Genomic DNA, 24754 nt, shown 5'->3' on the forward strand with positions numbered 1-24754 from the left:
CAAAGCCAGGAGCGAAGAGCCCAGGTGGCAGAGCACACAGTGTCACTGAAGGTGCAGGAAGCACCAGGAGAACACACAGAAGATGCACGAGCTTTACTCAGAGGTGAGTTGGAAACCAGAGTAAAGAAATTATTTTAGGAAGAATGACTGGAAAAGGAGGTCAGAGAGTAGAGGATAAACTCTGCTGATCACCAGACTAAGCAAGTATGGAATAAGCAAACAATAATTGATTAGGCAGTTGCTAATTAGGCAGTGTAGCGATAAAGCAATGAGTTATAGTCAATTAAGTGTAAAAATCAAATCAGGAGTAAGTTAATTAACTATGCATAGAATCAATGACTAATTAGTGAATAATTAATTACATAGGAAATCAAGTGAGCAATTAATTAGGCAGCAATTAAATATGCAGAGAAAGAAAAGAACAGTAATCAAGTATGCAGGTACACAAACATCAGGAAATTCAGCCAAAACCAATCTGGGACATTCTGTTCACTAAACATGTTTGTGCTAATTCATTATCTTCAGTTTGCCCCTATAAACTGTGCTAAATATACACTGAAATAAATAATACCAATAATTTTCTCCTTAATTGACAAGGTGGAAAATTGAGCTATAACGTAAGCAAAGCCTTTTTTTTTAATTCTTCCAAAACCGTCAGCATATTGCTTAATTAGTAGGGTTTTTTTCTTCACACTAAGAATATCTACAGCAAAGGGAGTTTAACAAATGGATTACTAAAAACAAAGAGCAAGCTGCACACTAGGAAGCAGATTCCCTGATTCCCAATCCCCTTAACAAAGCATAAACCAGTAACTGTCCTGTTTGGCTTTAAAGTTGCAGTGGGGAAGGGGAAAGGGGCAAGAAAGCAGCACTCATCTTGGAAAGATCCCTGAAATTACCAGGACTTAAGGGAACAAAGGAATATATTATTGTCATATGTACTTTTAACCAGCGTATGACAAACCCTAGTGCAAAATATATTTTACCCAACCAAAAATTTAATTTTGCATAAAAGGAAGTCTCAGCATTGGTATTGTTTTATTTTTAATAACTACTTGTAAAAGACACACAGGGAAAGACATAAATCTGTATTTATGTACCCTAAGTCATTCTAATGGATCCAAAACTTTTCACCTTTCCTTTCAAGGTGAAAAACTCAAAGCAGGCAAGTGTTAACTTCTGGGAGTGCCTTTAAAGTTCTGGAGCTGTTAAAAGAAATTAGAACTCCATAATTAAATAAAAAAAAATAAGTCACTGGGTATTTGTTTGCCAGTGTAAAAAAGTTGACAGGATCAATAATTATGCATCTGGTCAACCTTCCTAAAATATGCAGCAATTAAGTTCAGAATATGAATAATAACTTATTTCTTTCTAAACTTACTACAGAGCTGAAACAAACTTTGTTTCATCACCATCAAATTCTGAACAGGAACCTTCTGCAATTAAAAATCTTATTCATCAGACTAGGACTTGGTCTTGTTGGGCTTTTGTTTTTTTTTTTCCTCTTTCTGTTGCTCCTGTACAGATATCAAGTACAATAAAAAGTGGAAAAGGTGGGCACAGCTATTCCAACCAAATTATTTATTTTGTAAAAGAACTTTTCGCACACAAAGTTTGAACAGGTTAGATATTGAAGTGTCTAAGAACAGTAAACAAAACTTTTTCTGTTTAGGTAGAAGCAATGAAATGTGAGGTAGCAGTTTATATAAAGCAGCATGTAAAAAGCCAATAACTTTTGTTTAAGACCAGCAACACTATTTCTTAGTAATAAAATGTTGCAACTGAACATAAAAGAATGGGCAAATACAGGAGAAGAAATAATGATATCCTGTACTACTGTCAAATACTTTAAAAATATTTTACTTATCAGATCTCACTCCTCTGAGCATGTTAGAGGCTTTTCATTTTCAAAGCCATTTCAAACATCCAAAATTTTCACAAACATGTTACAGTGTATTTCTGATATTTATTGCTTCACCTCCAGGACACTTGTTTGTTGGTTTCATGGTTTTCATGGGTTTTTGTAGGGTTTTTTTCTGCTGTTGGTGTTGTTTTACTTAAAATATACTTTCTAGATCACATAATATTTTAATCATTATTTTCATAAAGATGCTGGTATGAACTAATTTTATTTCTAAAGAAAAAAATTGGATAAATCAATGTTGGTTTCTGGCTATTTTCTCTATTTCTATTCATCAAGAAATTAATATCCAGTATTACAGCACATCTGCAAATCAAAATCATTATCCTTGGTAAATGTTAAAGAAAAAAGAAGTATATAAAGTCTACAAAACAAACCATTTGCTACCATTAGAACAGCAGCACCACATGAACCCTGTGCTCAAAACTAACAAATCAACCATACTGGAAATGGCAGCAGGAGAATCAAAAGCTATTTCAGGGCTTTCTTTATCTAAATTTGGGCAATTCTGAACAGTAAGCAACAGTTTCTTGATTCACCAGCACAAAATGACTGGTGAGACAAAGCCAGCCATGCAGAAAGCATTCAAGCAAAGGAGTCCCTGACCATGGCTGTTCTTGCTCTCAGCTGCTAACTGAAATCAGGGCAATTTCATTATCATTAGTTCAGTGCCACAAACTTTATTTTAACATTAAGAAAGACTGCTACAGCAATGTCAGTACAGGATGCATTCCTGCAAAAACTAAAAAATGATGCTAAAATCAATCCCATTTAATATGGTTTTATGGAACACCCAGTCATTTACATTCACCATAATTCCTAGCCAGGCTGTAAATGAAATTTACTCAATAACCTACATCTGTAGAGGCTCTCAGACACTGCATAGAAGACTAAATTACACTGAAGTTTGTGACTCTTTATGACTAAGAAATGATATATTTTAAAATTTCTACCTTCCCTGTAAGGCACTGGCACAGATTGCCCAGAGAAGCTGTGGATGCCCCATCCCTGGCAGTGCTCAAGGCCAGGCTGGATGGGCCCTGAGCAGCCTGGGATAGTGGAAGGTGGCCCTGGCCATGGCAGGACTTAAGTGATGTTTAAGGTCCCTTCCAAGCCAAACCACTCTGTAATTCTATTATCTATATAATACAAATATACTAGGACTGAAAACCAAAAGCACACTAGTTAAGGTGCCTGGGGTATGAATCCAACATGGTGCATTGTGAGCAGAACTATGCTGATTTTTCTCTGTATCTAACTAAGCGAAAATTACAAGTTGAGAAATAAAAATGGAGGAGCATCAGGTGTACCCAAGCAAAACTTTCAGGAAGGATGAAAATGGTTTTAAATTAAGACTGAAGGGTAAGGTAAGAAGTGCAAAAGACTACAAAGATGAATGTGATTCACTTTCCAGCAGTAAAAATCAGATACTTACTTTTAAGTGAAGGACGATACATGAATTAATATGTTTTTTACAGGAAAGAACAAAACAATGTCTTAGGTTTGGTTTTGTAGTTGCTTTTTAAAAAACAAACATAACCACTACTACAGTAATGCAAGAAAAATAATAAAATGGCAGATTTGGCAGCCTGGCTGTAAACAAAGATTACTGACATTCATGCACTCAAGTTTCTGATAACCACTGTTGTAATGCAGTGGGTTTTTACCACTATGAAAATATTGAGGACAAAGTAGGATGCATTGTTTTTTTTAAAAGGCCTTTTAGAAGCAGCTTAGGGTCAAATCTGATTTTAACAAGTAACAAAATTCCTGAGGAATTTAAATACAGTGCACAGAAAAGTACAGTGTAAGGAGTACACTTGAGCAACAGCCCTGACCACAGGGGTACCAATGACTGTGACACAGTGGAGGGGATAAAAGAGGTTACAAAGCCAGGAACAATACACTGTAGGCTTTAATTAGCCCTTTGCAGAGTGGGTAAATGTCAGGTCAGGACAGGATGCCAAGATTAAATGTTTAGACACCATTAATGACTGCTTCACCCAGCAAGCACACAGGGAAACCACATGAGGAGAAACAGTTCTTGACTTTATCAGAAGTAAAACACAGGACCCTTTCCAAAGTGACATTTGAGAGTTACTCTATAACCATGATTAAAGTACTACTCAAAAAGCCCTCTTAAAAGAGTGATAAAGAACCAAATGTTTATGTTTCACTTCAACAATGCAAACTATATAAAGATAAAAAGCATCTTTAACAAAACAAACCACAGAAAGAACTAAAAAGCTCCAAGACAAGTTAAATCCTTGAAAGCAGCATGAAGGCTATTTAAAAGCATCATATTTGATGCTAATCATCAAAGGTTTTAAAAATGGGAAGGAAAAATCTAGCACAGCTGAATAGCAGTGAAATGAACTTTCAGTAGAAGAAAACATCTTCATGGAAGTTTCATAAAATGAGGAAAGCAAAAGAAGATTTAAATTGTGTCCAATTTAAGGCAAAAAAACAGTGAAGCAGGTCATTAAGGGTAATTTTAGCAACTTAAAAAATAAAAAGCAGAATGCAGCAACATTTTAAAAAATCTCAGCAGTTACACGCCTGCCTAAGAGCCTGTGCAATAAATGCAATCTGTATAGGAAAAACACCCTTCAAAGGAGGTGAGCCCATAGCAAAATAATTTTTTCAATTTGCTGTCATTTTATAATGGTTTGAAGAGGTTTTCTGGGAAAGATCTCTCAATTATAGCAAACACTTTAAAGACAGTCTCAAAACAAGGCTAGAAACTGCTCTCCTCAGAAACAAAACCTTAGAGCTAAAACAGACAGACCTATAGAAGAGATGGTCCTATAATACAAAGGCCTATTAAAAAATAGAGAAGATCCATACTTGGCTTACAACTGTGGATATTGTTCCTCTACTGAAATAATAATAATCACAATCATCATCCTTAAAAGGTGCAGAAATAAGGAAAATCAACAACACAGCACAGTTCCATAAATGAGTAGTTATATACATTAGATTTTTTTTTTTTTTGGCCTGGAAGGAGGTAACTGAAGATGGAGAAAAGGCAAAGTGTAAAATGAAGAAAAAACCAGGTGTCATGAAGGACATGACCCCTCTGAAACCACTGCCTGCCTTGCAGCTGATCTGTCCCTGCTGCTGCAGCTCCAGGGGGGGCACACATCCACTCAGTGCCCTGAATTCTTAGAAGTTGATCAGAAAGTTGACAGAGACTGGCTGGGGCTCAGCAAAGCCTCTAAGGAGGTCTAAGTCCATATTCTGGACAAGCATCCCTGTGTGCCTGCCCCATTCTGACTCTTCCCTATTTAAACATCCATTGTGTGCTGTTAGGGACATGAAATGCCAGGAGTGAAAAAAAAATCAAGATCCAAATCATTCAGTACTTTTTGACATTGTATTTTGAACATTGCAGTAAGAACACTGTGTAAGGAACACTTGAATGTAGCTCAGTTTTTCCAGCACTCAAAGAGCCTCCTTCCCTGCCTGGGGTGCCAGAGGTGGGCACAGCACTGCAGGGGGCTCTCACCAGGGCACAATTCCCTCCCCAGCTGCTCTGGGTGCAGCCCAGGACATGTTTGGTTTGTGGGCCATGTCCAGCCTCTCACCCAGCAGCCCCCCAGTCCTCGGGGCTGCTCCAGCCCCTCCCCTGCCCAGCCTGGGTTTGTGTTTGGCACTGCCCCAACCCAGGGGCAGGAGCTGGAGCTTGGCCTTGCTGAGCTCCCCAGGTTTCACCCAGACCCACTCTCACCCAAACCAAACACATTGTATTTACAGGCTGATACTGTATTTGTGGAAAGAAACTTGCATTTGGAATTCCTGGAGTTTCACTGATGATGGCAAATAAAAGCACATCTATTTTTCTGCATTACACACACCATCTTCACAAATGCTTCTGGAAAAAAAGTTAAATAAAGTTCTTTAAAAGAAGATAACTGTCTCCACATATTTCCGTTGGCTAAAATACATAAAATCCATAACTTGGATATAACATGGATTTAATAGGATATTCAAATAACTGGGACATTATTTTCAGTTTAGAATAATCACTTTATCAAACATAGAAACAGGATAGCTTTTCTATCACTAAGGGGAAAAAAAAGCCATAGTAGATAGCTTTGTAGCAAGATATTTTTATTTTCATGTTCTAAGATCTCCCTCATGTGGCTAAACATAACACTGCTTAAGGTTCCACTGAAATACACTAATGCACAAGATCAAAATGTGTAAGGTGCACTACCAGACACCAAAACCACCCAGAACCCCTCAAAGTAGGAGCACAAACTGTGTGATCAGTCACCAACTTCAGGATGCACCATATGAAACATTCTGAACCAGATTTTTGGAAGCAGCCACAATGGAAATGCATCTGAGGTCAAATACACCTCAGCACAGCAAAATCAAAAATACTGAACACTCACCACAGTTCTGGGTTCAACCACACTCAGAACACTTTTTATTAAGACAAATGTGCTTGAATAAATAGGAATTTATTAGTAGCACCAGTAGTAAAAGAATTATTTCTCACTGAAATTTGGATCCCAGGATATAAAACAGTCCTGAAATGTTTTAACAATGGTCCATAATTAACACAGCACCTGTTAGCTATTCTGCTACTCAGTTATCCTACTGATAGTGCAATTCTCCTTGGCATAAAATCCTGTTTCACAGAATCACAGAATGGATGGGGTTGGAAGGGACCTCTGGAGATCATCTAGTCCAACTCTCCCACCAAAGCTGGATCCCTAAAGCAGGTGACACAGGAATGCATCCAGGTGGGCGTTAAATGCCTCCAGAAAAGGAGACTCCACGACCTTCCTAAGCTGTTCCAGCACCATCCTCAGCATAAAGAGCTTCTTCTTCATGTTGAAATTGAACTTTCTGAATTTTAGAGTATGGCTACTACCCCTTAGTGGTGGTTTGAGTTGTAAACTATGCAACAATACTTGGTAGGACAGGTAGAAATAACTCGGGATTCTAAAAATTAAGACATCAACTTGGGGAATGACAACCAGAAGCCAAATTTGAGTATACAGGGTAATTAACAGGCATTAAATTGTTGCGACATCACTTCACAAACTCGTACTGCAACAGCACACAGGGATTGTGAAAGGCAGAAAGCACAAACACAGCCCTGCTGGGGCTGCCCCTCTGAGTAACTCAGTAACTTCGGAGATAGTGTTACTGCTCCAATGACATCCAGGCCAGTACAAGGCGCACCAAGGCCTGAGATTACAGGCAGTGGAAACATCTTTAACACATCTTGGACCTTGAGCTGTTAGCACTATTTAGAGCGGCTGCCAGAGGAGATCAGGAGTGTTTCAAACCCAGGTGAGCACAGAATCATGGAATCAGAGCACGGAAAGGGGTTGGAACAGCCCTTAAAGATCATCCAGTCCCAACCTCCCTGCCGTGGCCAAGGTTTCTCAAGGCTTTATCCGCCGGGCTTTGAGCACCACCAGGCTTAGGGCAGCCACAACTTTCCTTGTCACCCTGTTCCACTGTCTCACTACCCTCACAGTAAGGAATTTCTTCCTAATACCCACACTAAAATTCCCCTTTCATTTCGTAGCCATTACTCCCTGTCCTATCACTACAGTTCCTGAGGGAGAACCCCTTTCCAGCTCCCATGCAGCCCCCTCACACCCCGTGAGGTTGCTGTGGGGTCTCCACGCTTCCATTCGGGACCAGCAGCGGCTCCAGCTACTCCCGACTCGCTGCAAAGCGGCGGCTTCAGGACGGGCAGCCGGGGCACAGCAGGACTCCCGGGCTCGGGCTGCCCGAGCCCTCCGGCGGCTTCTGGAGCCCCCACAGCCCCCCAGGCCGCCGGGCAGCGCAGGGCGATGGACGCTGAGCCAGCCGCCACTGGGGGAACTACTTGTCGTGCGGAAGGACAGTGTCACAGCACCGCCGGAACTACTTCTCCCCGCCCGCCGCGCGGGGATCCGTGCGCGCTCCCCCGCCCGCCCGGCCCGGCCCCGCTCACCTGCAGCCGCCGCCTCCATCGCCGCGGGGGCTCAGCGGGACAGCGCGCCGGGAGCCGAGCGCAACCCGCTTGGAAAATAGAGCGAGGGAAACGGGAAGGAAAAAAAAAAATCCAACACCGAAAATCGGGTCCCCGTGCGGCGCCTTATGGCGAATCTGCCGCGGCCGACACGGCAGTGGCGCCTCGGCTCGGCTCCGCGGGGCGGGGCGGCGCCTGCGCAGTGGCGGCCGCGCGGGGCCGCGTCCCCTGAGGCGCCGCCCGCGGGCTGAGGGAGCGGCGGGAGGAGGATCGGGGACATGGGGACACGGAGACAGGGACAGCGGGACAGGAGACAGCCGGGACAGCCACGGCACCCCGGCCTCGGCTCCCCGTGCCCCTCTGAGCACCCGCCGCGCGCCCCAGGACCCCCGGAGGCCGGGGCTGCGCAGCTCAGGCTGACACAACCTCGGGCTGCCAAAGGCGTTTTAATTCACCAGCTGTGGGTAAAATGTGTTTTAATGAGCCTGGTACTTTAGCACATACGAGGTGGTCATAGAATGGACTGGGTGGAAGGGTCTCTAAATACCATCTCGTTCAAACCTTTCTGTAAGCCAGGTTGTTCCGAGCCCCTTCCCACCTGGCCTTGAACACTTCCAGGAATGGGACATCCACAGCTTCCCTGTGAATCTTGAGTCTGATTGACTCAAAAATCTGCAGTCTTGCCACCCTCACAGTAAAGGATTTCTTCCTAATTTAAACTTTGCTTCTGAGGTAAGAGCTGAGATCAAGGGGAACCAGGGTGTGTGTCCCTTGTCCTCCGTGTCACCACAGGTAACTCTGGCAGGACTGTCTGAACAAACACCCTTGGTGCTTATGGCCATGAAAAGGCAAGTATGAGGGAGCAGGCTCATTTGTGTGTAAAAGTCACCTCTTCTCGCTGGTGTCACAACTTGCACCACCTTTACACAGAGCTTTGCTCCATCACTTTACCCATCAATGCTTCTCTTACTCAGAATTACTTAGATGAGACAACTCTTAGGAAAACATGTTCTTTAGAATTTATGTCAGAGACATGAGTAGAAGACAGAAGGGAAAGACCAGACCTTTCCAGAGGCTGAGGTTGGATACAAAATTTTTTTGTCTCCTCTGACCAAATGAAAATAACAGAGCAATATTATAGCAGAGTCATCACTGGGTGTTCTGACCTCATGAGAAGCAGCACTGGGAACCCATCTTCAGCCTTGACCTGCCCTCTTTACCTTGTGGACTCCTTGTACCCATTTCTGCCCCTCTTCCCACCCACTGCACATAGCTTCTGGAGAACATTTCGTACTTCTAGGAGCAATAAAGATGAAAGCACAGTTGTGCTCAGGCACATGCTGCCCATGAAAGGAAAGGACTGTGCTCTTTTTTGGACGTGAATAATATTCATCCTTACCTTGGCATTGGAAGAACATTCTCTGGTCCTTGAGTCACTGAGCCTCACTACAGCAAGGGGGGTGGATTGTCCTGCCAAGAAAAGCACTTGTCTTCACATAGAGCCATTGCTTGAGCGTCCACGTGCCACGTGGTTTACTTTTTACACACATATATTGCATACAACTCTGCTTTCCACAATCACAAGCCTGTTTAAAAGGCTACATTAATAAAGGCTTGTTCTTTACCTAAGGCAAGAAATCAGAGTTGGAATTGCTGAGCTTTGCTGCCTGGCCCAGTCAAAATGTTTGGAGGGGTCTGTCTGTTGGATGTCAGAAAAGAAAGAAAAGCTGTCACTGTTGAGGTGCCTGGCCAGGTCACAGAGCTACATGAAGTAAAGTTTTTGCAGCTCTGAATCAACAATTTCACAGCTTAAATAAAAATACCCTCAGGTTCTTCGAAGTGGCATCATGTCCAAAGCCACATAACTCGTCACCAGCAGAGTTCAGCTTCACCACACAGAACACAGACCCAGCTACTGCAATCACCAGCATGGGTTGTGAGGCCCTCTTGGCACAAAGGGCAGGGATTCCTGGGGCTGTCCTGTGACCCTTGATGGTCCCTTCCAGCTCAGGGTATTTTGTGATTCCATGAACCGATCCCCTCTCTAGCAGGAGCCTGATCCCAGTCTGTTCATCCCATTCTGTCACAGTTTCCTTATTGACAAAACTCCAGGCCCACAGCACCCCTGCTTTCCCTGTCCCTCCTGCACATCCCCTTGCCTGACCTCCTTTGTTGTTCTTCAGGTCCCAGTCCCAGTTTTCATTCACAGGAATATCTTTCCTGTTTTCCTCAAGTGCTCTTTCCAGATGCTCTCTGCACTTTCTCACCCCTGATGTCTCTCTAGCCACTTGTAGAGAAGCTCCTGCACACAAGTTCTTATCAAATACAGCTCCCAGTTCCTTCTCTTCAGCCACTGAGTAGCTCCTTCTCATACCTCTATGCCTGGCTGGTATGAGCTGATTTCTCGTAAACCAATTCTTGAATAATAATAATAATAATAATAATCATCATCATCATCATCTCTACCAAGTGCTGGAGAATGCAAAGTTCAAATACAGAGCAAGTTCAGTAGTGCACAGGGCTTCAGCCTGCATCTGAAGCTGGAATCCATGAACAGAGTGTGGATGCCCTTATTGAGGGCACAGCAGATGCTGACTTCTCCTTTTCCCAGTTATATGGTTTTATTTACAAATAGGAAAAGCATTTCGCTGAAGATGTGTATTCCCAAGTGTGAAATGAGAGTGCAGCTTGCTTGGCTGTTCCATTAGAGCAGCCCCACAGAGTTAAGGTGATAAAATCAATCAAAAGTTAGAATTAGTACAGCTTTGTGCAGTTTTCATTTCTGTTTGCATAAGCTATTTCTGGGAATCTTTCACATCCCACAGTCATAGTCTGCATTTGTTCAGAGTCTCTGACTCATTCAGCGTTGCTGACGTACCTGACCTAGATATGAATGAGGGCTACACAGCACAGGGGCTCATCTGTAGCACAAGACTCTGCCTGGTTTGTTACAGAAGCTGGAAATTGTTGAGTGGTAAACATGAGGTTTTATGAAGGGAGATTAGGAACAGATTCTTCTCTGAGTTCATTTATGATATAAAACCAGCATTCATTAATTGCATCTTCCTCCTTTTCTGCTTCCTCACTGTGGCATTTGCAATGTGCTTTGAAAAGCTTTACATATTTCTATAGTTGAAATTTTTAGCATCTGTGCTTAAATGTGATAATTACTTTTAAATTCCTCTTATCCTAGATGTCATATATTGAAGATATCTAGTTAGGGAAGCTTTACCCTAAACTTCAGTGTGTCACTTTGCCTTTTTTCTCCCATGAGCATTTCAGAAAATAAAGTAATTTCTGTTGAAATAGCAAATCAATAAATGTCCCATAAGCACCCAAAACAGAATGAGGCAAAGCTCTGTAGAGGGAAGATACAATAACTGGCTAAATGAGGCAGTTGTCCAGTGAGAGAAAGCAGTAAATTATGTGACTGTGACCTAAGGATCTGCAACAAAAAATACCAACAGAGGATAAAAACAAACATGTGCCAACAGCCTTGATTTAGACACTTAATGACCTTGCAGTGTTTGAATTTCCAACCTGATTTTTATTATATACCAGTGTTTTAAGACAAAAATTCTTTATGCCTCTACCTATGAAGTAGAGGGCATAAAGCATTCCAAAAGAGAGCAGAACTCAGGTATAACAAGTTAAGTATTGTAAGAAATGGTGTAAAATAAAATCTCCAACTTTGTGTGCACTTGTTATAGAATGGAAAAAGCCCAAAACATGTGTCTTGGGTTTTTTAATAATTATACAAGACACATACACTCTACTGCATTTGAGTTTCCTGTGCTTGCTTGCAAACAATTCCCTGGGCAGTTCCAATGCATGACAACCCTTTCTGTGAATATCCAATAATACGAGACCTAAACTTTCCCTCGTGCAACTTGAGGCCTTTACCTCCTGTCCCTTGTCACTTGGGAGAAGAGGCCAACTCCCCTCTGGATCCACTCTCCTTTCAGGTGGCTGTAGAGAGCAATTAAGTGCCCCCAGCCTCCTTTTCTCCAGGCTGAGCACCCCCAGCTCCCTCTGCTGCTCCTCATCAGCCTTGTGCTCCACACCCTTCCCCAGCTCAGCTGCTCTTATCTGGGCACACTCCTGCACCTCAATCTCTGTCTTGTAGTGAGGGACATAGAACTGTGCCAAGTACAGTGGGACAGCCTGGGGACAGCCAGTGCCCGGGGACAGCCAGTGCCCTGGTCCTGCTGGCCACACCAGTGCTCACACACAAGGCCAGGAGGCCACCAGCCTTCTTGCCCACCTGGGCACACACGGGCTCATGTTCAGCTGCTGTTGGCCAGCACTCCCAGGGCCTTTCCCGCTGGGGAACTTTCCTGCCACTGTCCTCAGCCTAGGACACTGCAGGGCATTGTTGGGACATGAGGGCAGGACCCAGCACTTGGCCTTATTGAACCTCATACAACTGGTCTGCGCCCGTCGATCCAGCTAGTCCAGATCCCTCTGCACAACCTTCCTACCCTCCAGCAGACCAACACTCCCTCTCATACCTTTAATGTATGTCCTTAATGTCCTTACCCACAGTGTTTGGTGTCCTTAGTGTCCCTTGGTGTACCTTAATGAAGGTACATTTAATCCCCTCATTCAGGTCACCAATAAAGATCCTAATCAGGGCTGGACAGAGTACTGAGCCCTGGGAAACACCACTGGTGACCGGCCACCAACTGGCTGTGTCACCATTCACCACCACTCTGGGCTCAGCCAGTCAGCCAGGTTTTAGCCAGCAAAGAGTGCACCTGCCCAAGCTGTGGGAAGCCAGTTTCTCCAGGAGAATGCTGTGAGAAGAGCATTCTCATGGTGCTTCCCATGTCAAAGGCTTTGCTGAAGTCCAGGTAGCATGTAGGAATGTGTCCCCTGTTGACGGAGTGACAAAACTATCTTTTGTCCCCTTAAAATGGAAATAAGCCCAGAAGTTTCTCTCCTCAATTAGGTGAAAAAGGCATCTCACAGGACCCGGGGGACTTCACCTCAAACCTAAGGATAGCTAATTGGACAGAAGCCAAAAAGTCCCATCTGGGCAATTTACTAGAAAAAGAAGAGAACAAAGAAACTAATCACTTTTGTGAGGTGTTTTACCAGGGGTGGGAGGGCCTCTTGCACCTGGATTGTTTTTTTCTGTAGAGAGTTTGTTATTTTGCCTTTTATTAAAACCTTTTTGTTTCCAACACTGCCACAGAAGCCATCCTGCTGATTTTATGCCTTCTAAGGTAGCTGAGCTATCTTGGATGTGCAATAGATCTCCCAAGAGCTTATGAGACCTGGCTCAAGGAGACTCCTATTTCAGTAGACAACATCCACAGCCTTTTCCTCACCCACTACATTGTCACCTGGTCATAGAAGGTCCGGTTGTTCAAGCAGGACCTGCCTTGCATGACCTGCTGGTGGGACTGATCCCCTGATTGTTCTTTATGTGGTGACACACACAGTGATTGGCACCATGACTTCCCCTGGCACCACGGTCAGGCTGTAATTCCCACATCCTCCTGCCAGCCCTTCACGGGTGTTGCATTTGCCAACCTGAAGTCCTCTGGGAGCTCCCCACATAAGCCAGGACTGCTGATAAACGATGGAGAGTGCCAGGGCTCTTCCTCCATTCCGTCACTGCCCTGGGGTGGATCCCATCCGGCCCCATGGACGAGTTGCATTATTTTTAAAAGAAAAGGGACCATTGTTTAGTGAGAGCAAAGACTAAACTTTGTAAAGTAATTAAGCAGTTCTTCCTGGGTTTTGTAAACTGTTTTTCCACTAAGGGAAAACTTGAGCTATATTTACAGCTGTGGAGGTAATCAGCAGTATCCATTTAATATAGATTCTAGGGGAGGACACAGAAGAGAGCATTCTCAAAAGCTACACAGGTTTAAGAAATTTTTTTAAAGTTAATTAGCACATGTATTTTTATCAGATTTTTATTTTCTCATTGATTTCAAAGGGAAAACAGTTTGAGTTTATGCTCTGCACTTTTGGAAGTTCTACTTGAAAATGCAAAGATGAATGCTCAGAAATTATAGGGGGTTGTTTGGCAATCAGCTTTATGCTTAAGGAAGAAAAGTTACTATTGCCTTCCTGTAAATGCTACATTATTTTTTCCACATTATCTGTCTGCAGTAACTGTATCTGCTTGTTATTTTTATCTGCCATGTTTAATGTTGAGTTCTTGTTTAGGACTGCATAATTGCTGTTTTCTTGTTACAGAACATTAACTTTATGCTTCCAGTAACAACTTTATAATGAAAATGCTAATAAAAATGGGGCAGTGTGAACTACACAGTTACAAATCTCTCCAGAGCTTAGTATGAGGCTTATCATAATTCTTGACATCTCAGGATTGTATAGTCTACTGATACTGATTACACTGCACAGTTAATTTAAAAATTATCTCCTGCAGGCCTGAGAGAAAGACAACAATTATAAATAACTTCAGAAAAAAATATATATACTGAAAATGCTTCTAATAAAGATTCTGGTTTTCTCAGTGTAGCAATATAGTCACTGCAGGACTCAGAAATACCCTGTATTAATCACATTTCTGCTTGCAGGTTTATTCTATTTAATCCTATTACAAGTGTACAGCATGTTTTTCCTTTGGTAGGTGGTGTCAGACTAGCTTGAGACAGCAGCACAGGCTGGAACACTGTGCAGGTTTAAATGGCAGTTTTCCTTGTTCTTTTAAGTACTTTTGGATTGGGGGTTGTTTTCTTACACAGGGACCTGTAAGACAAGAAATTATATTAGAAAAATGAAAGTTAAGAAATGCTATTATGTGCTGTTTCTTCAGTCTAGTACAAAATGAACACTGTGCAGCTGGATGAGATAGAAATGCATGTGAGAAAGCAAACTTTGCCTTAAGCTTTTCAAAATGTAGGACTGTCAGAAGATGATTTATATTTATGATTATTTATAAAAAGTGTGGCACAATATCCAAACAGCACCCTGATTTCATTCTTTTCACGTTTACTGTAATTCAGGCAAGAGGAAATATACATACACGCCAAATAAAAAAGGTAAATTCATAGTACAAATGGAATATTCTCCACACCACTACGTGGTACTGAAAAAGGCACAAAGAGAGGTGTAGAGGATAGACATCTTTGTTATCCTATTTCTGCTGGGAAAGTTGCCACTGCTCTCATGGAACAAGGAGCTATTTATAGGATAGTGGAACAGAGAGGAAAAGCAGCACCAATCATACTGGGTTTGATTTATTAGCTCTACAGGAGGAATTTGACAAGCATGATGTGCCCAAATGATACAAATCTGACAGCTCCTCCATGATTTGTGTGATGGTAATTGGGTTAGACATTGCATCATATGTTTGACTTCAGCAGACTGCTATACAATTCTCAATCTTCATCAATTTTCTGCAAGATTATCATGTCTTTAAATACTTAACACATTAAGTTCTCTCCCAGGAAAATGAGAACTACCACCACCACTACCTACTGACATCATTTACCTGGACTTACGGAAATGGAAATGCATTGGAGACTGTCCCACACAACATCCTTGTCTCCATATTGGAGAGACATGGATGGATAAATGGATGGATGGATGGATGGATGGATGGATGGATGGATGGATGGATGGATGGATGGATGGATGGGATAAAAGCGGGAGGCTTGGAATTAGATGACCTTTCAGGTCCCTTCCAAACACTTCTGTATGCCATGAGCTAGGTCTGCCTGCCTGTAGCTTCTGGAGGGTCAGAAGCATCCAGAATTCCCCAGTGCCTATAGAAGGAGGTTGATGGGACCACTGTGACCATATAAACAAGACTCTAAAGCAGCACATTCTTACTTATGAAAAAACCCTAAGGGATCTGTGCCATATTGATACCATTGATTTGCTCATTAATCTCTGCATCTTCCACATTATCACAGCCCAATACTTCCCTCTTTGACATAATAAATGGTGCTGATAGAATGAAAACCCATTAAGAGGGAAAAGCTGTAAATACATCTTTTTTCAGAGTAATATTGCTTGACTGACAAAACGTCCAGTCACCACCTATTCATTCTTTGTTCCTTACAAGGAGGAGAGCACATGCACTGCAGTGTTTGTGGGTGTTTTAACCAACCCCTCCTTCTCCTCTCTCTTACAGAGGAATTTTGAAAGTACTAGAGAGATTACACCTCAAAATGTTTTAAGGAACATTTTCAGTTTTACAGTTTTCCTAAAAATCACTAATACTGCATATCTTTTGAATACTCCAGCTACTGAAATGTGATAACAGCACTGAATTGTATATTCTACAGGCAGCCTGTGTAAGAGAAGGTGACTTCACTTCTCTAAATATCATTTACTAGGGCTGACAGACACTCCAGTTATACTCCTTAATTGGAATAAGCTGTTTGAATTTCTTTCTTTATTACTCATCCAGTGTAAGCTCTCATCTTCAGGTTTCATTGGGCAGTATCTCAAACCCAAACAACTCTGTATTCTGTCTGGCATTGTTCTCTTGGCCATGCTACAAGGTTTTTCCTCATTCAAGAATAATTTATTGTTCCTTTTCCCTTCCTCTGATAAAAACATGTTGAGGGTGCTTAATTTGTCACTCTGCTGCTCTAATGAGATAATTGTTCAAATTGGAGGATAAAAGCAAATAAATTTTGTAGCTTGCACACCTGAATACTCTATTTTTGGAGCTTTCTTCAGTCATTTTCTGTGTTAACAATGAGTGGAAGTTTAAGCATTAAAGGTTTAGCTAGACTTCTTTCTGCTTCACTTCTCTTTCTCTGGAAGAACAGCACAGTTGCATAACACGTGAACTGCAGTCCCTAAAAACCATCTGCTCAGTCTCCTTTCGTTAGCACACCATGGCAAGGGTTTGGGTTTGGTTATTTTTGTAACAGACACCACTACTTAAACATCCAATAAAACTATATGAGTTCTGGTTTTATGTTCATACAAGGAAACTCTGCTGAGAAATTACTCATCCCTGTTACAGCTCAGCCATCAATTTTGCAAAACTAATTTATGATTAAACCCATGCATGTATTGTGGACACTTCACATGCTTTATGACAGTTTACATTTGCTCATATTTAGTATCTTCTGATGTATTCTGAACCATAACTGAAGCCTGATTATAATCTCATTCATATTGATGACAGCCAGAAAAAAACCTCCTTAGAAATCAGTGAAGTCACTCAGTTGTTATGGAATTTTATGGAGTCAGAATCTGGCTTTCAGTCACAACAATTTTAGATAGATTACACGGTCCCACATCAGCAGCACTACTCTACCACAAAAACAACCATCAAATGCAATTAACAGATGGGAGCTGACATTGAGATCAAGCCTTTGGAAGTTGTTACTTTAGTGTGACCTTACCTATTTTTCTAGCAGAAATGCTGCAGCTCAAACAAAAATTCAGGAAGTCTGGTATTCTAGGATTTCCTAATATCCCATCTGGACACACTGGAGGATATCCAGCCAAGGACCAGCAGAACCTTGACACCCCTTGTGCTTCCCATGCATGCAGGCCATGTCTGCAGAGCTCCAGAACCAGAGCTGCCAGTGAATGGTCAGAGCCTGGCACAGGGCAGTGCTCCACATGGTCACTGTCACACAGCAGCACACATGGATGTTTAATTAAAATGGCATCTACATCAAAAAGGATGTTTCTGATGGAAGGAACTGCAGCCTTCATTCTGCATCCCACCATATTAACTACTGCCTTATCAGTTGAAGCATTGATAGGCAAACATTCTTATCAGCATTGCCCTGAGTAAAACTTCACTTGATTGTTCTTACACTACTATTATATATGAGTGTGTGTGTGTGTGTGTGTGTGTGTGTGTATCTACACAGTTTTTATGGTAAATCTGCACTTCAAGCAGTCTAAAAAAATAGAAAAAACAGTTTTAAGATGAGCATCTGTATGAAAACTATTTCTGATTGTTCAACATGCAATTGTTTTTTCTAGTATTAAAAAAAAAAAACTATATCACAACCTTTACTCTTACCATGAAACACCATCCAAGATTATTTAAATATTTATTTTCTCTAGCAAGCATGTGATGTGGCTATATTTTTCATTTCCTGAATTCACTGATTCCAAATAGGAAAAAAACTTTATATAGCAACAAGTCAAAAAAGTTCAGAAAGTAGAAATCTGGGAAATTTGTTTTTCCAAAACCTACAAAACACCTATCAATTTAGTTGACCAAGAAGCATCATAGCACAAATAACATAGATTCTAAGAAGAGATTCCTCACAATTTCTTAACTTAGTTTTCACTAAGTTTTCTGATGTGAGGATGCCTGAGCTAAATGCAGATATAAATACATTTACTAGTGGGAGATGTAACATCACTGTTGAAATTCCTGCAGAACAGAAAGAACCAACATACACACTAGTGCCTCTCATCTTAAAACTACAAAATTATCTTCCCTCTACTTTATCCCTCAAAGGTTCCATCTTTTGATAAGACAGTTTGCTTCTTGCTTTCCTGCATCTATCCTATAACACCAGCTTTTTTCCAAGACCAATTTAAGCAGGAAGGGGTTGGGGGTATTTCTTTGTTTCATAGCAGAAGCCAGATGTCATTAACACATCTGAGGGTACAAAGTTTGTGTCTCCAGCTGACAGAGACAGACCAGTGTCAACCCCTTGGTGTGGGATGCATCCAAGAAGCACCTCTGCCTGGAGAACTAGAGCAGCAGTGACAGTGGAAATCCTGGGTGTGTTATGGCTCAGTACAGGCAGGAAGCAGCCCACAGCAGCTATGGCAGGCAGTTCGTGGGATGAACGAGACTTCATGTCTCATGGGACATCACACACAGTTAAAAAGCTTCTGTGGACTGCCAACACTGGACTGTGATCCAGGTTAGAGATTTGCTGTCTTATAAATTCCTTAGAATAAGTGTGAAACATCTCCAGAAAAAGAGATGGTTAACAGATCTCATTTTCCACTAGACGGTAGTTAGTCAATTCCACTAATTTAATAATATGTGGGGAAATGTGTTTATTAAAAAAAAGCATTAAGCCATGCACTTAATGTATATGCTTTCAGCATGCTTTCCATAGCCTTAAGTAAACAGAGCTCAGTTCACAAAGCATCTTTCATCCCCGCCGCTTCCCTTTTTCCTGTCAGACAAAGATAAGGCTTCTGTGAAGCTTGGAAAAATAATTTTTCACTTTATTAAAATAGCAGATTTTTCAGATAAAGTCATATTGTTTACAGGAAATTATTTCCCTGCTGAGACAGTGATGTTATCAGACAACAAACAATTCTGACTGACATAAACTGCATTTCCTTCGTTCTGCTTCCAGAGCCCATGAACTGTTCCATGGATCAGGCTTTCCTTGGCTGCAGAGGTGGACAAATGAGGGATCTGCTGCTCCTTAACAGGAAGAGAAAACCCAATGCCACAGCTAAGACCCTCACTACTCATACTCACCTACTATCATGTTTTAAGTTCAAGTTTTAAGCAGTTTGAACTTTGTCTGTACTCTCCCCAGACACAGAACCTCTATAAAACATGATTTAAGCTAAGCAGAACTGGCACAGCTGGTTAAAAGGAAGCGAGCTGCATTTTGGAAGAGTCTTAGTAAACACAACAGACAAGTAAAGCAAATATCAATAAACATCTATTGCAAAACTTGTATTTTTAGTAGAAGACAAATCCAGGAAGAATAAAACATATGAATAAATGTATTTTCAAAATTGCTGTGAAAAAATCCACATTAACTATGCCCCTGTGTTTTTCAAGAGAAATTTAATTTTTAAGTGGCTTACCATTGATGTCATATCTATAAACAACTTCCAGACAATCTTATAAATCATTCACACTCAATCTTTGCCCAAGGTATTTATCCCGTTTTAGTTTAGGCCATCACTGGCACCATGGAATTATCACTGTTTACCTAAAAAGCATCAACAAAATGGAAGAAAAAAGTGAACTACACTATTTAAAACAATGTGTCAAATTCTGCAGGGTTATTTTATGCTGGGAAACTAGAAGTTTAGTTTAACACAAACCAGAATGCCAAACATTACCTCAACAAGGAGGAACAGTACCAAAATCAATGTCTGATTCTCAAATGAAGATTTTCACAAAACAGAAAACAAGTCAGCACTCACAAGTGCAGCCAAGCAGGAAGGGTACACACAGGCACTCATTCCCCTATCAAATCCTCACTTAGAAAAACCAAAAACAAACAACTCCTTCTTCCCCCTGCCAAATACTGGTCCTGACACTCCTCAGTCAGTGCGTTTTCTCCCTCAGGAGAAGCCAAACTATTTGAAATTATTTGATACACTATCATTATAACCTACTCTACTGCCTATGTAACCAAGGAGTAGCTAAACCAAATCCACAAACCTGGAACCACAAAGAACTCTTGAAAAACCCAACTATTCAAATACTTACATTAATGAAAGCTTCAACAGGCTCATTGGTTTTCTATATTTACATTTTACTCCTAATGAGTTTTTAAGCACTGCATCAAAAGCAGTCAGAACTGTTCTTTAATAGAACAACAGTAAGTGTCCAGTTGGATCATACTTCAGTTTCTGCAATATGAATTCTAGATTTCAAATGTATTAAAAAAAACCCCAAAAAAACAACAAACCTGCTGAAATACCAAACATGCCTCCACATTTGATCTGCTCAGTTTGGTTACTCATTGTCTGTGCTACCAAGGAAATTAGTTTCACATAGAGGCACTGGCTGAAAAGATGAATCTCAAGACATTTTGGTTGGCAGTAACTGTTGATTTGAGGATTCCTTCTTGCCATCAAACTTTTTTTTTCTGTTTTTGTCACTACAATTGCATGGCGACATGTGCTGGTGCACACAGAGCACCAAGCAAGGACATGCATCCAGTCTGAGGAAGGACAGCGAGAGCATTTCACTGACACCAGAGCTGTGCTGGTCACACAGCCTGCTCCTTCCTGGGAGCAAGGGCAGGAATCACAGTGGATGGGTCAAGAGTGTGAGTCAGCATTCACCACCACACAACAAGTGACAGCAAAGCCGCAAGATGTCACAGCCTCACAGGGAAATCCTTCTGTCTCGGCACTTTCCTCCCGCTTCAGCACAGCTGCGAAACCCAGCATTCCCAGAGCAACCCACGGCAGAATGGGTGAAGCAAAGACAGCAGAACTTGAGGAAAGTTCTGTCAGGCAGAGTCAGGGACAGCACGAGGCACTGATTCTGGGAAATTGAATAGAATAGACAGACATGCAGATTCTTTCTGGAGATAGGCTTGTTTTTAATTACATCATCTCTCCTGAGAAGGAGAACTTGCATCCCTCGTTCTTCCCTACTTCATCCCAGCTGGAGATCTGTGTTTTGTACCAGTTAAACAGATGCACTGAATAAAACCACAGAAGAGCAGTTTTGTACATGCACAAGTGCACACACAGCAAACACATGGTTGCACTGCAGTGTTCACACAGACAGGGGTGATGTTCAGACACAGGATTTGATGTTATTTCTTCCATACAATTCCTCCAGTGCCATGTCTTGCATAACACCTGCCCACAAGGACTTCTACGTATTAAAAAGACCTCTTCAGTTTGTAAGCAAAAATAGAAGCACAACAAAATGTTAAATTATAACAAAATGGGGCTCATGTATGTAAATTTAAATGAGGACAAATCCTCTTACTGATTTTTATAATGTATTTGGCTTCATAAGTAAAAAATATTAGAGTCTGAGCCTTTCAAATATTAACAAGGGTACCAGATTGTAAAAGTGATCCTCAAAAAACCTGTTTATACTTTAAGAAGATGAGGAATTCCACGTACCCCATTCTTTCATTTGAATAAAAATATTTAAGTTCTGTCTTTAAATTTTTTGGTACCTAAGAATGCCCAAATGCTGAAGCCATATTTCATTTAACAACACATCCATCAACAGAATTATCAGTGATTCTAAGACATGATAGAAAAAGAGCTACTAGAAAAAGAAGAGATCCTTGTATTCTTTTTCCTCCTATGCAGATTTCCCCTATCAGAGATATTTATCATTTTTTTAAGATAAAAGGCAACAGAAATTGTTAAAGCTTAGTAGTTTTACTACTTTAATGATCTCTTGGTTTGGAAATTGATTTTACAGCACCCTGTAAGTTTATTCCTCCTTTGACAATGATCAAGTAGATAATAAGCAATAAATCACTGCTGCAACTGAGAACTGAACATTCAAGATAAGGTTTTAGATTATTTCTGTCATCTGGGTATGAGACATTGCTTTTCAAGCAAAGATATATTGTCACAGTTTATTTGCAATTAGAAAGATACAGATCCCATCAGTTAAAGCCTGTTTCCCAACAAACATGCAGGCCTTTATACAGCCAGAATCATAATTTCAGTATCAAGAGATTTCTAAAAATGCATATTGTCTCCATAGAAATTAGTGCTTACAATAATAAATACTACTGAAAAATAGGATTCCCTGCTTGCCAGTGTCACTTGGTCATTGAGGAAAGCTGCCTTTCCAAGTCAGTTGAATTAAACACCCACCCCCCAGCCCCACCACTTATTATAGCTGAGTGTAGGATGTTTACAGGAACTAAAAATTACCTGAACTATACAAATACAGCAGTGCTTTTCAGGATATAAAAAATAAATCGGCAGACATACTCTGGTGTGTGGATTTGCACCACTCATGAAGTACATGCAACTCTTATTAACCTTCACTAACATTGTGAAGTCAATCCATGCATTTCAACATTTAATCTTCTGAATATCAGAACTCAGTAATATCCATCTGCAGTCCCTGATGTTGTAGAGATCCAAAAGCAAAAATAAGATGTTTCTCTCTCACAGCCCCTGTACAAGAGCATGCTACTGCACTTACATGCCAAGGCCCTGGATGTTCAGTACAGGCACCTTCTAGAAATCCCAATTTTTCAAACTGAAGCTCAACTCTAAAATATATATGGGAGATAAATGGGGTGGTACAAACTGGGAGTCCTCAAAAATGCCCATCTCAAATTCTATGGAGAAATAACCCTTTGTTTATATTTCCACAGTTTCCTTAGTGTGCTAAATTTTACAGCATTTATTGCAACATTTGCGCATCTTATTTTTATGTTCTTAAAATAATTCCCATTTCTCCTCTGGAACTTTTTAAAGGCAATTCTACTATTTCAATTATTTTCATTCTTATTTTCACCTCCAGTTTCAGCTACTCAGAGATACAAGTAATTTTAATAGCAGAAGAGCAAAACATTCCTCAGCCTCACCATCTGAACTTGTATTTTACAGGTGTGTTTAATGTGATGTCCAGTCTTGAACAAACAAGACCTCAGCAGTGCAGGAAGACAAAATTCTGATGAACCCAATCAGTCAGAAGGCCGAGCCTCAGCCTTCTCCAAGTTCTTCTCTGAACAGGTGTTTGCAGCTTTACTGGGTAAAAGGAATCACAGATGCAGATTATTTCATGCACAGAGGAGGGGGAAAGCCCTCCAAATATTTTAACAGTTGTTCTTTGTATGAAGGAAAACATGAGCTCAAGCAATTCTGCTGAATGCAGCTGTGAGTTCCAAGCAAGGAAAGACAGCACTTGAGCAGGCCAGTGCAAAGGACACAGGACTGCCTTTGGAGTCACCAAGGACTTTGGAATATTGCTCAGAAGTGGCCACAAAACGTGCTCAGAGCAATACCACAGGCAAGCAAAGCACTGGACTTCACAGACACTCCACCTACTCAGCAAGAGCCAGCCTTGGTATTCATCACAAGCTTTTATCAGCAAAGGCAGCTGTGCTTGCACCTGCACATACAGCTAATGCCACCCACCCAAAAGCAGCAGCTGTGTGGCCACTGTGTCACTCCGGATCCCAGCCTGATCTTCAGTCAGGTACTTCCCTCTGCTGCAAAACACCAGGAACTGATCCATGTCACACAACACTGGCTTCACAGGAACCAGATGAGGTCATTTGCTTGCTGGGCATCAGGCTGATGTGTCAAATCTGCCTCTTCTGTTCCCAAACTTCACTGCTGTGCCTGTGAGCCTGTCTTGCTTCATTCTGCAACAATTGCTTCAACTCCTCATCCCCACCAGAACTGCACACAAATCCCCATCATCCCTTCCCAGTCATCCCAGTACTGCAAAGCTCACCTGGGATCATGGCATAAACATGTATTTGGACAACACTACAACACCCACCTTCTTCAGCTGCAAACAACAGCCACATTTGAGACATGTTAAGATGTTAGGACTTGGTATTCAAGACCAGAGAAAGCAGATCTTTTCATTTCAAACACTTGGCAAAAAAACCCCAAAAAAACTCAAACAAAAATACAGTGTGGATTTTAAAATTTATTTATTTATTGCAGTTACAAACTATTTCAAATTGTTTGCATGTGCTGACATGTGACAGCTGTGTTTGAGTACATGGATTAAACACCAGTACAATATGAAGGTATGCACAAGTTCAATTCCACAAGACTGGACTGACAAACTGCACAAGAACTAGGCTTATTGAAAACAAAAAAAAGCAGCACTAGTGTGGCATGTGGAATGGCTAAGACAGCACTAACCAAAATGAACACTAGATTAGTTATAATACATTTACTTTGAACTAAGAACTTTGTTAGAAAAACAATTTCCTTTCTTCTAAGTCCAAATACTGTCTAGAACTAGGAAATGCTAAATGTTTACAGCAAAGAAAGCTTGGAAAACAACCACCAGCATTTTTTTTAAGGTATCAAGCTTTGTAGCTTCTGCATCAAAGTCCTTTCTATAAATAGACAGCCATGATTTATCAAACCAAATAAGACTGTTATTTTTAAAAAAGGTATTTTAACTGAGGTTATATTAGGTGTGCAAGTTGCTTTAAAAATCTTTGTAGAGGTGCTAGCAATGAATTAGATCAATA

At 41.2% G+C, this 24754-nt stretch overlaps 1 protein-coding gene across 2 annotated transcripts in view; it reads right to left on the reverse strand.

Annotated features, from left to right (window-relative positions):
• Window positions 1-24754, reverse strand: part of ZFAT (zinc finger and AT-hook domain containing) — a 125066-nt gene that overhangs the window by 77938 nt on the left and 22374 nt on the right. Inside the window, exon 1 of one of the 2 annotated variants that reach the window (XM_064706717.1) lies at window positions 7887-8058. The exons of the other annotated variant lie outside the window; for it this stretch is intronic. Coding sequence (XP_064562787.1) covers window positions 7887-7905 — 19 coding nt within the window. The 5' untranslated portion in view covers window positions 7906-8058. Of the gene's footprint in view, window positions 1-7886; window positions 8059-24754 lie in introns of those variants that run through there. 2 annotated transcript variants of the gene reach the window in all.

This window comes from Zonotrichia leucophrys, chromosome 2, assembly GCF_028769735.1.
Source record: "Zonotrichia leucophrys gambelii isolate GWCS_2022_RI chromosome 2, RI_Zleu_2.0, whole genome shotgun sequence".
NCBI lineage: Eukaryota > Metazoa > Chordata > Aves > Passeriformes > Passerellidae > Zonotrichia > Zonotrichia leucophrys.